A 13,826-nucleotide genomic window follows, 5' to 3' on the forward strand; every position below is an offset into this window, starting at 1 on the left:
TTTAAGGACATTTCATCTTTGGATGAACTAGAGCAGCTTTCTTACATAGATGGGTTCCAAAAGAAGAGGAGGAAGAGAATTAAGAGGAGTAAAGGATAAAAGAACATGCAATTTATCTTTAAGGAAGGAAGATTCGATCCTTAAATTTCATGGTTGCATTCAAAACAGAAATGTTGTTCTCTATTAACACTAGGGGCAAGTATAACTCCATCAACATGGAATTAAATATGAAGTTACATCTATGAGCTAAGTTGTCTGTTTGGATTTCGGTTCGGATGCAAATTTGACATTTGGGTTCAAAATTTGCTCAATTTTTTTTATAAGAAAATTTTTACTAAAAAAATATATATTTGTAAAAATATGCTGCAGCAAATAAGTTCATCCACCATATGCTAATATTAAAACAACTTAGCAAAATACACCACCACATATATTAACTAAATTAGAGCCCTAAAACACTTAAAAATATGATGGAGAGAGGAAATTAAGAATACAAACTAAAACATACCTTTTTACGATTCTTATTTTTTGATATTGTTTTTTTTGAATTAAAATTTTTATTTAAAATAAAAATTGATAAAAATTAAAATTCTTAAATAAATTTGTATGTAGTAAACATAAAATAAGCTAGTGCATTATTCCTCTAATATCTAGAAAAAGATACGCAATAAAATAGATGCAAATTTTAATGACACACGACAAAACTAGACTATCCAATGTCCATAGATTATTAGAAAGGTGGGATAACAACTCTAACTTTGTTCAAAAGAATTTTCCTCTTATTTTCCAAATTGGACAGTAGGAAGTATTCATTGTCGCCCTCACAAAACTTGCACAACTCTAATTTGTTTTCATCGTCATTTCTTGAATCTTCACTTAGTACGAAAGAAAAACTGTATGCTAAATTTCAACCTTTTTAAAAATTTATTATACTTCTGTTTGTCGTCTGTAAGTGGGTCAAGATACGGAAGAAAAGTTTAGCGGTCCTCTCATTTTCCAGGCTACTATGCAAATAAAAGACAAAAGACTTGAACTTGAAAGATTTCATCTGCACTTGCAAGATTTGCGTGTTAATCTTTGACGACTCATTTCGCACCAAGAAATGCATCGATTATAGATTCTCAAAGTAGTTTTAACCCCAATGTCACGACATGCATTTGAAATTTACCGAAATTGATCCAAATTCTTTTTGGGTGCATGTTGACTGGTCCAAATTCGCTGCAGATGATTAGAAACTCGACCAGGGTCCCTTTGACCGAACTTGCACCAAATTCCTTGTAAAATATTGATTTCGAGCCGACTTTGAACCGAATACGAATGTGCAGCGAATCGACTTGCGATTTTGGTGCTAGAAGACTGAATATGGTAACTTAGTCTATGAGCATAGAACATCAAGGACAATCAAATATCGGGAATGGATAGTAATTTTTTTGAAGATTTAAAGCTCTTTACAGATAAATATGTTTGGCATTCAAACTTCCATGCTTCGGATATTATTCTTGGCTATCGTTGGTTAAGTCTTTGGGAATTGTGAACATCAATATGCAAAAAGAATTTATGAAGCTTTGATATATATGAGGAAAATCTTTTCGTTACATGATATTGCACAGAATGACATGTAAAAGAATTTCAAGGAGGAGCTTGGGAACCTTATGAAGATGATAAGCATGCTCAAGCTAGATTAGTACTGGGTTGGGTGACTTTTTGAAAAGACCTGATGCTTCACCTCTGTGAGCATCACCTGGATGCAATGAGTGCTAAGTGTTCCATGAAATAAGTTTGGTCCAAAAGACTACACAATTGAATCTTGATAGCAATATCACAATTTGACTTGATGTGGAAAATATTTCATACTTATCTATAAATGCCTTGTTAAATGGTTTCTCATACATATATCAGTATTTATTTCTGTTACTCTTAATCCTAAACACTGTTATATGTTTGCCTATATTTAATTTTGTAGATTGTGTGTATGCGTCTATAGCAGTTGTCCTGCTGTCTCCAAGGTCCCTGGAAACTAGTCTAATGGCCCCCTTTCATGGAATTTTGGAGAATCACTGCAAATAATCCTAAGGGGCATCTATATACTTAAGTCCTGAATAATATCCGACCAGCACTAATTGACTTCTGTGTACGTTTATTTTTGATCGTCTATTTTTTTTTGTTAGTTTAGTATTCAGGCTTAATTTAAGGGTGGTACCCCCACTCTATGGGAGCACACTCTCAGCATAACGTTGGCAGAATTTTTTCCCTAAAGCTTATGTTCAGGTATGGAACCAGGAAAATACTCTATTTGGTAATACATTTGAATATTACGTATCATTTAATTTTATGAATGAAACATTATTCGACATCTACGTAAATATAGTATGCTTGAATTTGATAAAGAATACCTGTGGACATTTTACATAAGACATCTTATGAACTATGCTGTTGACTGCCATTGTAAACGGCCTTCTATAATGTTGAAACTTCACCTTAGTAGATCCATTCTTGGTGTCGAGTGGATGTTGTCACTGCTTTTCACTATAAATATGTACTAGCTTTTAAGAAAAATGTTGAATATGTACTAGCTTTTAAGGAAAATGTTTAAGTATCGTTTGTTTTTGGGCTTTTCATGCTTTTCTCAAGTGATAATTGCATTATACTTTTGGCATTTTCATCGTCAAATTTTAATATGCTCAACCTCATAGATAATTGTGTATATATTCTATTGATTAGCGCTGTCCAACTGCAGGAGAATGATGATAGTGATGAAGATTGGAAGGGTTAGCTAACGCGATCCATGAATGGAGAAACGCTGGTGAATTTTCATAAGGCTCTGCAATGATTTGTTACTCTCTAATTAAAATATAATTCATAGACTCTCTTATTGTTTTTCACATTTATTACGGCAAACATAATAAAATTCTAGAATTTAATTTTCTTAAACTTTAATGTAAGTTGTTGGCTTTACTTGTTTAAATTGAAATGAAACAAATATGAAACAGGAATGACAGACCATGGCAAGCATGACACAATAATTCTATCCTGGTAATTCTAGTGTAGGGAGAATAGGTTGGAAGTGGAGGGAATACTTTGTGTAGACCATCAAAGCATGCAACCCTGCTTGTAATAGCAAATGACACAACTCTCTAAAGTATCATAGATTGTGACACATTAATGTTGGATCAAAGCAGCACCTAAGCACAAGTGAAATGTTTTGGGGCCTTCTCTCCTTCTAGCACTTGGGTAGAGCATTTGATGGATGTATTTTAATACCACACAGAAGAATTTTCAGAGAGTTTAGCTCACATAGTCTCTGCTCCACTTGAGCTTATTCATAAAAATGTCTGCACATAAATGCAGATGCCTTATTTGTCATGAGCCGAAATGTTTTTGGGCATTCGTAATAATTGGTATTCTTATTGAATTAAAACATGCAGACGAAGGATGAATCATTTTACACGTCCGAAGACTTCAAGGCTTTGGTGGATGGGGAAAAAAGCGTGTCAAAAGGACCATGGCTTGATTCTTCAATGCATGATCTGCAAAACGTCACTCTTCAAGTATATTGCTATTTATAGATTTCTTCATTTCAATTGTACAAAAAATATTGTTTGGAATTTTCTGTAGAACGCTTACAAGCTCAGTGTAGATTGTTCAACAATGGAAGGAAACACACATTAAAAATTTCCAAAAAATTAAAAAGAAAACTATGTTCCACAATAAGTCACAAAGTTTGGCAATCATAAAATTTGAATTTAGACAAGGTTAAAAGCTTATAATTATATTTATTTTTAAAATAAGTTTAAAAATAGATTTAAAATTATTATATTTAATTATATTTGATTTAATTTAATATAGCAATACTTAACTAATTAGATATGGTATAAAAGATTTTTTAAATATTTTTTTTCCAAAGCTAAAGGCTGAAGCTATTGATTTATCATAATAAAGGTTACAACTCAACTCGAGAGGCACTGAGAGGACAGAGTCGGGTGGAAGTTCTTCAGTATTACTATTAAATAAATAAATAAATAATTCAATATGAACTCCAAAAATCATTTGTTATTGTTCTCCTACCTTTTTAATCGCCCTTCTTCCAATCTGATCTGAAACAACACAATTATAGCTGCCAAAAACTTTCTATGCTACTTGTGAGATTGAGAACAAATAACTAATCATGAAAACTTTTTAATGAATACTTATAACGGTTGTTAATAGCATTTCAAAGAGCAAAGCAAGAAGGAAAAATGTTATCAAGAATAATCAATTGTATCCAAACATTTCTTAAAGGAAAATGAGAACGTTATACATAAGACAATAATAAGACACAATCATTTAACTTTCATCTATAAGTACATAACATAGTGGAAAATTTCAATCAACATACATAAATGATGAGGAAGGAGGTTCCTCCTTTGCTAAATTTTACTCACTTTCAGTTGTGGTGGAATCTAGACATTCCAAGCTGACTTCAGTCTCGTTTTCCCAGGCTCCTATTTTGTGCTCTGTGACATATCTACGAATCCAATCCGTGAACCTAGGCCTTTGTACATGCATTAAGCATAGGAGAAGATTGACATTTCTCTGAATAATAGGGAGCCATTCCATGATCCAAGCCATATCAATAATGGGATATAACGAAACCAATTGTCTCCCATGTTGCAAAATATCATAATGGTAGGGTCTACAGCTGAGAAATCATGTCTGATATTTGCCAGTGATGAAAGGAAAAATAGACCTATACCTAAGAAACCACACGAGCTTTGAATGCAAAAAATTATAATAATTGTCAATCGCAAGGATCTAATACTACAGAGTAAATATTGCAAGGAAACTTATGATAGATAATCAATAATACTGGAAACAAAACGGGAAGGCACCCATAATGATTATAAAGATATAAATCTTGTATTTATAAAACTTGATTGAGAAAATTCCTATAGAGTATTCATCATGATGATGTTTTTCATCCTAAAATTTGTTGTAAACATAAGACTGGCTTAATATACTTGGTACTATCCACTTACATATATACATCACTACAACTTTCATGGGGGTGTTAAATATAATATCGTAGATAATATTGACAGAGCTACCAAAAATAGGGCTGTCTCCATATGCTATCCTAGAAGCCCTACTCTTTACTAGAACTTCAGTACAAAAAAGGCACTTTGATACCCATTCTTAAGCAACAACAAGACCTTTTCCTTTTGGATCCCTCGAGCTCGAGCTTGAGCTTGCATCATTATCCATTTTTTTCACCTTAACCTTCAACTTGCTTGGAGCATTATCTTCCTCCATTTCTTCCACTTAATCCTTTGAATCTATAATAGTAACATTAGCACACTCTGCTATCTCTTCATAACCCTCAATCCCTTTCTCCTTTAAGTACTTCAAAAACAAATTGGGTTCCTTTGGTTGTTTCACATGGAACATGTTGGTCTTGCTTTCACTTCAAGCCTATCAATTTTTCTCTGTACAATCCGTCGAGGGTTCGCAGGGTTCCATTTTAAATTGCTAGAAGAAGTACACTCCATCATAGATTGATATAGAGATTTGCGTACCTTCGAATTGGACGAGCTAGGACCTTCACAATGACAGATACAGAGTGCATTGCAGAGATTAACAGGGCAATCAACTGTTCCTAATATTTTCATTGGTGGGAAGCATATTGGTAGCTATAGTGATCGTAAATTTCTTCTGCGATTCACAGGAAACCATCTGCGATTGCTTTTGAGAAATCAAGCTGTTGAACGCCAGTAGAAGGATATTAGATTGGACCAGTGATTGGTATGAAATTTTAGAGTCGTAGGTTACTTTAGGATTCACGGGAATCATTTGCGATTGCTTTTGAGAAGTTGCGGGTCACTTCATAGCTCACGGGAGTTAGTCTTCATCAGTTTTTGGGCGTCTGAATTTCACGTCAGGCAAGGAGGTTACGGTAGTGAACGTGCAAGTAAAGTATGGAGAAGTCGTAATCAGTCCGTACCTACACCACAAGACAGATTATGACCCACAAGATAGTTCATACATGATTTGTTTGACAGAATGTTCGGTATCGCTTCTGCTTTGTTTTCTTCAAATACGACTTAGTATTGTTTATTCATATATTGTTTAGTATTGTTTTGAATCATGGACCCCCCACCCAATCCAACAACATTACAACAGATAGTTGACTGCTTGGCATTATTAGAGAAGGATAATGCAGCTCTAAAAGTCACAACTCTTTCTCTCTCAACAGTTTCCCAAGGTCTCTTATTGCAGCTCTAGAAGTTCGAATTAGTGAATCAAACTCTCCAGGATACTATTCACTCCCTATCTCAATCATTAAATGACTTGAACCAACAAGTTGTAGCTAATTCTTCACGCATCCAGGACCTTTCTGAAACTTTTACCACATAAACGGTAGGCATTACAAAAGATATCAGCTCCATTATTGAAGACTTCAGAGACATTGGAAACATCAAGGATGAGCAGACCGAGCTTGTTAAAAAATAATCATCTCTTTTGACTAAAACAGAGCAGCAAATTAAAACTTGGGCCTCTACTTGCAAAAACTCCAGCACTACGCCTCTGCCAGTGGTTGAAAAAATTGTCCAAGAGAAGTTGGCAGAAGACCGAGTTAGGCGCTTCAAGGAACTCAACCTTCGGGTTAGAGGTCTTCCTTCGTCCTCCATTGATCCTCTCCCCACAGGCTACTCATTTCTCAACGAGCAACTGGGTATTTTAGATATTACATTAGATAGAGCATGGTTTGGACACGATGACACCCTTTTTCTTAGGTTTCTCTCACTGGCTGATCGACTACAAGCTCTTAGGGCAAAGAAGAAGCTCTTCCTTCTTCCCACAAAGATATTTCTTGATGAGGACCTCACAAAATCACAGGTAGCTGAACTAAAGTACTCTAGGAATCTTGTGGTAGAAGCAAGGAGTAACGGGAAATGGGCAATTATAAGGAATCTAAAGGTAGTTATTCGTGACTCACCTCCCAAGGGTTGGGATGAGAGACATACCCAAGCCAAATGCCAGTCTGAGCACCAACAGTTTGGCAAGTCTAAACCCTCCATTGGCTCTTTGCTTGTCAACTGTTGGAATGGCAATGGTTCCATGTGGTCTTTGCCAGGCTTACTTCATGATGCAGTTGGGGATGCTGATTTGTTAGCTGTTATCGAGACTCATGAGAGTCCTGCTTGGCCCCTTCCAGGTTACACAGGGTATCAGTGGCTTTCAGTTTGCAGAGAGGAGGTCCGAGCTTCAGGTGGTGTAAGTGGTTTCGGTGGAGTTGCTTGTTTGATTAGAGATGATCTATTCAGTAATACCACATTGGTTCTTTCTGACACTTATGCCAAATTTATGTGGATCCGAGTTGGAGGTACTAGTCATCGTCAGAAAGATATCTTCATTGTTGTTTGTTACTTCCCATCAACTACCTCACCTTACGCCATTCATAGTGTTGAGGATGGGAACCCTTTTTCAGACCTATTCGAGAGCATCTCCAAGTTTGGGGCTATGGGCGACATCATCATCTTAGGAGATTTTAATGCACAGACTAAAGATCTCCAGACCCCCCAATATGACCGTGGGTCCGATTTGATTTGTACTACTGGGAGGGATCTTACTAGTATGGGGCTTCAACGTTTATCTGAGGATCATAGTGGACCTCTAACTTGTTATGGTCGCCACCTTCTCCAGCTCTGTGAGTCCTCCAACTTGGTGATTCTAAATGGCCTCTCTTATTTCTCGAGTTCTGAGCATTTTACGTGTTGGCCTCATAGTGGGGGTGCAAGTGTGGTGGATTACATCCTCGTTGTTGCTTCCTTCCTCCCCTCCATCCAAAATTTTAATATCTCCCGTCTTCCCTTTGCTGATCATGCCCTTCTTAGCCTTTCGGTCCGTGTTTCTTCCCACCCTTTATCACCCATCTCTACTCACCCTGCTCGGTTCAGCCCCCACACTTGTTTCTGTTTCGAGGATAGTGATCAAGACCTCTTCATTTTCCATTTGAGAAGATTCCTCTGCCCAGCTAGCTTCACAGATCATAGTCAGGTGTCCACCATGTTTCACTCACTAGCTACCGCAGTTTGGGAGTCGACTCTCCTCTCTATCCCTCACTGCTCCATTTCCAACACTCACAGCTCAGCTTGACGAAATACTTGTCCCATGAATTAGTGGTTTGATGATGACTGTAAAACTTTCCACCGCTCCTTGCACTTGGCTTTTGGTACTCATTCCCTCACTTTCACCAATTTACGGCTCTCTTACAAACACTTTCTTCGCCATAAGAAGCAATTATTTATTGCTTCACAGGGTAGATCCCTCCGAGACATGCTTATTCAATATCCCAAGTTGTTTTGGCGCATCATGTTCCCCAAGCGTAGTCAACCCCAGTCCACCCTTGACCTTCATCTCCTTGCTTCCCATATCTCCACTTTGTATGACATCCCGAGTCAACTCGCCCCCCTTCCCAGCCCGCTCCACCATTGTCACTTATTCTCCACCTCCAGCGTTTATGAGGCCATCAGACTTATGAGATGTAGCAAGGCGGCTGATGAGGAGGGTTTTCAGGCAGAGCTCTTCAAACTCGGTACCACAATCTTGGGCCCTTATCTCTCTATGCTCTTTAATAGAGTGGTTTGTTTTGGTTTTTCAGACTCTTGGTCGAGACACATTATTCACCCGATCCATAAGTCTGGGTTGACCTCTGATCCCGGAAACTATAGGACCATCATAATTGGGTATACATTTGCCAAACTTTATGCTACAACTTTGAATACTATTTTATCCAGTGAGCTTGATAGGAGGAATTGCAGGGCTAAGGGTCAAGCAAGATTCAGGACAGATTACCAGACCATAGATCATATCTTTACACTACGACATCACTTGAAGAAAGTCTATTGTTGTTTTGTGGATTTCCGTAAGGCTTTTGATTCCATCCCCAGAACAACTCTTTTTCAAAGACTGAGAGATATTGGTATTTCTGAAATCTTATTGACGGCTATTATGAGGTTATATGAGATTGTGATTGGTAGACTCAGGACCACAGAGGGCCTCTCTGATCCTATCCAGAGCACCATTGGGGTGAAGCAGGGCTGCCCTCTCTCGCCCACCTTGTTCGGGATCTACATTGATGAACTCAAGGCTTTTCTTAGTGACTCCGTGCTTCCAGGTGATGGTTGTCATCTACACCAGGTATTGATCTCCATCCTTCTCTTTGCTGATGATGTGGTTCTTCTTGCTTCCTCTCCTAAGGGTCTTCAGAGGCTTTTAGATAGACTTGCATCTTTTTGTGATATGAGACAGTTGGTTGTGAACCTTGAGAAGACTCGGGTTATCGTCTTCAATGGTCTGAAGACTTCACATCTCCATTTTCACTTCCAGGGTTGGGAAGTTGAGATTACATCATCTTACACATACCTTGGGGTTAAGCTTTTTGGATCTCGTTTCAACTTGAGATCAGCTATTTAGCCTCGGATCAGTAAAGGGTTGGGTTCCCTTGCCATGCTCGAGAGACAGTGCTTCAGACACCACTTTCAAGATACATTGTCTAAGTTATCCCTCTTGGATTCCTTAGTAAGACCCACAGTGCTCTATGGTTTGGTGGTTTGGGGTCCTCTTTTAGATTCGGATTGGGTCATGATCGAGCGTACCCAGATTATGCTCCTCCATCAGATTATGAGATGTCACTGTTCTACCCCCCACAGTATTATTTTGGCCGAGTTTGGTGCTCACCCATTCAGACTTGCAGCCATTTTTGACTTGATCTAGTTTCTCCACCGTCATCGTGGCTTTGCTGACTCGAAGGAAGGCCAACACAGATACCCTTTTTTAGCCTACTGCTCCTCAGTTGCTACTGCTGACGTCGATCCTGCCACTAGAGCCCGCGGTTGGCATGCTCAAGCTACTATCCTACTGAGTTTAGTGGGGATCGACATTGATCATCTTCCTCCCTACTAGTTCTCATTGGATGCCCCTGCTCATCTACTCCCTTCTCGGCAGGAGTTGAACAGGCATGTCAGACTTGACATTTATAGGATGTATATCACACAGACTTGGGTGGATCCTCTAGGGGGACTATGTCTAAGGATGGCTTTCTACGTTGAACACTTCTAAGTTATCCGAGAGGGGATTATTGTACACCCTGAGTACTTACATAGATATTGGACTCATGCCCTGCGTATCTCCCTTGGCTCCTTTAGGGTGGGCTTGCACAAACTCCGAATTCAGGTCAATCACCATATTGCTAGAGAGGATCGGGTGTGTACACTTTGTACCTTAGCAGAGGTAGAATCTGAGATTCATTTTCTTTTCAGATGCCCCATATACTATGAGATTAGAGGGAGATTTTATTGTCTGTTTAGAGATTGCAGATCCCTCTCGAATTTTTTCAGGTACACTGATCAGCGTTGCATTACACTCTATCTCCGAGAGTCCTTACAGCTTCATGACCATACTTTACAGCTTTCATTTCCGAGGAGTTAGACCCAGGCACAACTTATTACGACCTTCCTCTCTCCCTTAACTCTAGCTCGGGGTGTGAAGCGACTGTACAGTTTCCCTAATACGGGCTGTTCCAGATCGATGAGACCCCGCAGGGGACCTTTTTGCTAGAGACACTCCTCTCATGGCACTCAGCTTCATCATAGGGCTTCTGGTAGTCGCACAGATCAATCATTGTTGGACTTTTTCCCTGTGAAGACGGATACCTAATCTTTTCCGTGATGTTTCCTGCTTTCTTCTTCTTTTGTTGTGCTTATTCTTTTTAGGACACCGTTTGGTGCTCCATTTGTTTGCTTTTTCCTTGTTGTAAGCTTCCAGTCCCATAGACCCACGTTGTGGTCTTTTGTTGGACATTAATAAATTTATCTTATCTTATCTTATCTAATGTATCTCTAAGTGAATGTTCTAGGTTCCTTTTGAGAAGATTAGGGTTTCATGTTTTTAATTTTTGTTAACCCTAATTTTTATACCCCTCTATCTTTTCATATCCCTCAATCCCTTTCTCCTTTAAGTACTTCACAAACAAATTGGGTTCCTTTGGTTTTTTCACATGGAACATGTTGGTCTTGCTTTCACTTCAATTTTATCTTAATGTATCTCTAAGTGAATGTTCTAGGTTCCTTTTGAGAAGATTAGGGTTTGGTATTTTTAATTTTTGTTAACCCTAGAAGAACCCTAATTTCTGTTTCATAAGTGTTGCCCTAGAAAGCCTTAGGTTTATGTTTGCATAGCATGCCCTTTCAAAAAAAGGAGTGTATTGGAAAATCTTTTAAAATACCCCTTTTATTACTTCCTGAGTACCTTTTAAAATTTTGGTGCATTGTCTAAATATTTCTCATGTCTCTGAAATAATTCCTTAACCTAAGCTTTCACTTTAAACTTTTGCGGGATTCTTTAAAAAATCAATTGAGCACTGATAACCCTTGATCTTAAGGAAGATCAAGGGTTGTTGCTATGTCGCCATAAGAAATCACATGCCTTTTATTCCTAGTGACATAGCGACCAAGCAATAAAGGAATGAAGTTTTAAAGCATAAAGTCCACTGTCAGATCATCTCTAGATCGACGATGGTCGCTTATTCACCATGGGAAACCACAAGATTTTTATCCTTGGCGACATAGCAACTGCTTGCCACATGGATATGTGGTAGGACCAACCTTTGAAGATGACGCCACAATATCCATGTCATTAACAACCTTGTCAGCATGTTAGGATGTCAGATGCCACAAGGGATTTACTTTAAAGGAAAGGAAACATAAGTATGCACCGTTAGATCTCCCCAAGATCGACGATGGTCGCTTTGTCACTACTAGGAGATGCAAGAACTTTATCCTTGGCGACAATGACCAAAAGGAAATACCGTGGGCCCACATCATGTACAATGAAATAATCACAAAGTTCTACCATCCAATGCAAGGATCATCAATGATGGTCACTATGTTGTGAATAGGGGTTGCTCAATTTTTACCCTTGGTGACAGTGAGAACATGACACATGTCTGGAAGTGCAAGTGGGTCCAATATAAGTCGCCATCAGTGAAAGAAGAGGCTTATGTGGAAAGATTTGATTGGATTGACCACCAACATCGAGAGTTGTAGCTGAGTCACAAATTGTTTCATTCCTAGATCGTTGGATTTTTCATAAAATTGACAACCTGTTTTCAATTTGAAGGTGATGCCACCCAGTTTCTCTGCGATCCATTTATGAGAGTTACAGTTCCTCGTGTGAAGTAAAGCTAGGAATATATTGCAGAAAGTCAAAGGATTTCTTTATGTAAATGTATTTTTGATTTTCTAGAGCCAGAATTTGTTGAAAAGCCATTCTCTCGCCTGGTTAAAATGTGAAGAATTTTGTATACCAGTGATTCACTACAGAAATCAGAAAAAAAGAAAACAAAGAGCCAAGTAAGTACCTCAGTCCAAATATAATTCAAGGAATTATGTTTTCGTTTCATTATTATCAAATATGCCTCCAAAGAGGGGTTTTTCCTGGAAAGTAGAGTATGCTAGTAGGAACATCCAGGATGATTTTCTTGAACAGTTAACGAATGAATCAACCCAAATTAAAAAGATAGTTCCTGTAAACCCTAGACTTTGGATTGTAGATGGTTTGTATGATAAGGGGAATTCGAATAGGTATGCCATAATCTCTAAAACATGGCTCTAATTGTTTAACAAATGGTTCTTAGAGAGGAAATTATTTGCCCCCCACGGGAATATTTGGAACTTTGATTTAGGAAAGCTAGTAGTCCCTAGGGTTTTCATGGATTCAAACCTTCTTAGAGTAGTGGCCCTAAACTACGACCTAGTAGCCAGGATAGTTAGGAGAGTAGATGGGGAGTGTTTGATAAAAATCACTGTAGAAGTGATTCAAGAGGCTTTTGGGTTGGAGCCAGCCATAGATTACCATGAGATCATTGACTTTTAGGGATTGAAAAAAGAATACTTGTCTCAAAAGGACCAAGTCAGATAAGGTGCATTGAGAGGACACTTGGCCATAATTGGAAACTTGACCATTGTTACAACATCAACTAAAGAGCCTTTTAAGAAACATTTTTTCAATACTAGGGCCATTGATATTTGCATGACTTTATGTAGGGTTTTTGGTGAGGATGAACAAGATTTTATGCCAGTAAAGTTTATGTATATGATGACACAAATCTCTTCTTTTGGTTTGGATATAATTTTGGATTTTGCATCCTATTTAGCAGAGGAAATTCACATAGGTTTGATTGGAATTGCAAAAAGGAAAATTGAAAAAACATTTGGCCACTATTCCTTATTGATGCATATGTTCTTGATTAAAGGGGTTGCTCACTTTGAATTTTTTTTTTTATTAAAGAGAGAGTATAAGGGAGAAGCTTTGCTAGTCCAATAATGGAGTGCAGATATGACCTGGGATGTAGAAGAGGCTAGCTTTGTGAGATTTGATAGACACTTCGCATCTAGTTTGAGGAGCTTTATATTAAGGGACAATCCCAAAATACTTAAGGCACTGTTGGATTTTATCAAGCCTATGGACAACCCTGTTGGTTTGAAGGTGTCCCACAATTGGGCAGATATCATACCATACCCTGTGTCTATAGTTTTTAGAGTGTATGGATTCCAAGGGAATCCCCATGTACTTCCTTACTAAGTACCTCTGAAGGTGGGAATAGCTGAAATGCTATGGAAGATAGGTGGATTGGAGGAAGCAAAATTGATTGGTCAGTCTAGGCGCTCAATTTTCCCATCTTGCATAGTTGCCTATCAGTCCATTATCACCAAGGGTGGTTGGTTGTTTCTATATAATTTTTTAGATCAATATAAAATGGTTGTCTCCCATGACTATTTCAATGATAG

The 13,826-nt window shown here is 38.1% G+C and overlaps 1 protein-coding gene across 9 annotated transcripts in view; it reads left to right on the plus strand.

The window, feature by feature from the left end:
• The window catches only part of LOC149553745 (uncharacterized), a 152,561-nt gene extending 148,850 nt beyond the window's left edge, over window positions 1-3,711 (plus strand). For 4 of the 9 annotated variants that reach the window (XM_089789102.1, XM_089789106.1, XM_089789105.1 and 1 more), the window contains exons 13-14: window positions 2,738-2,803; window positions 2,991-3,711. In XM_089789102.1, coding sequence (XP_089645228.1) covers window positions 2,738-2,773 — 36 coding nt within the window. In that variant the 3' untranslated portion in view covers window positions 2,774-2,803; window positions 2,991-3,711. The remainder of the gene's footprint in view (window positions 1-2,737; window positions 2,804-2,990) is intronic. The other 5 variants (XM_089789103.1, XM_089789108.1, XM_089789110.1 and 2 more) reach the window with 3 other exon arrangements.
• The last annotated feature ends 10,115 nt before the right edge of the window (window positions 3,712-13,826 follow it).

Source organism: Cupressus sempervirens, chromosome 6, assembly GCF_028749045.1.
Source record: "Cupressus sempervirens isolate cs-2001-9-10 chromosome 6, ASM2874904v1, whole genome shotgun sequence".
NCBI lineage: Eukaryota > Viridiplantae > Streptophyta > Pinopsida > Cupressales > Cupressaceae > Cupressus > Cupressus sempervirens.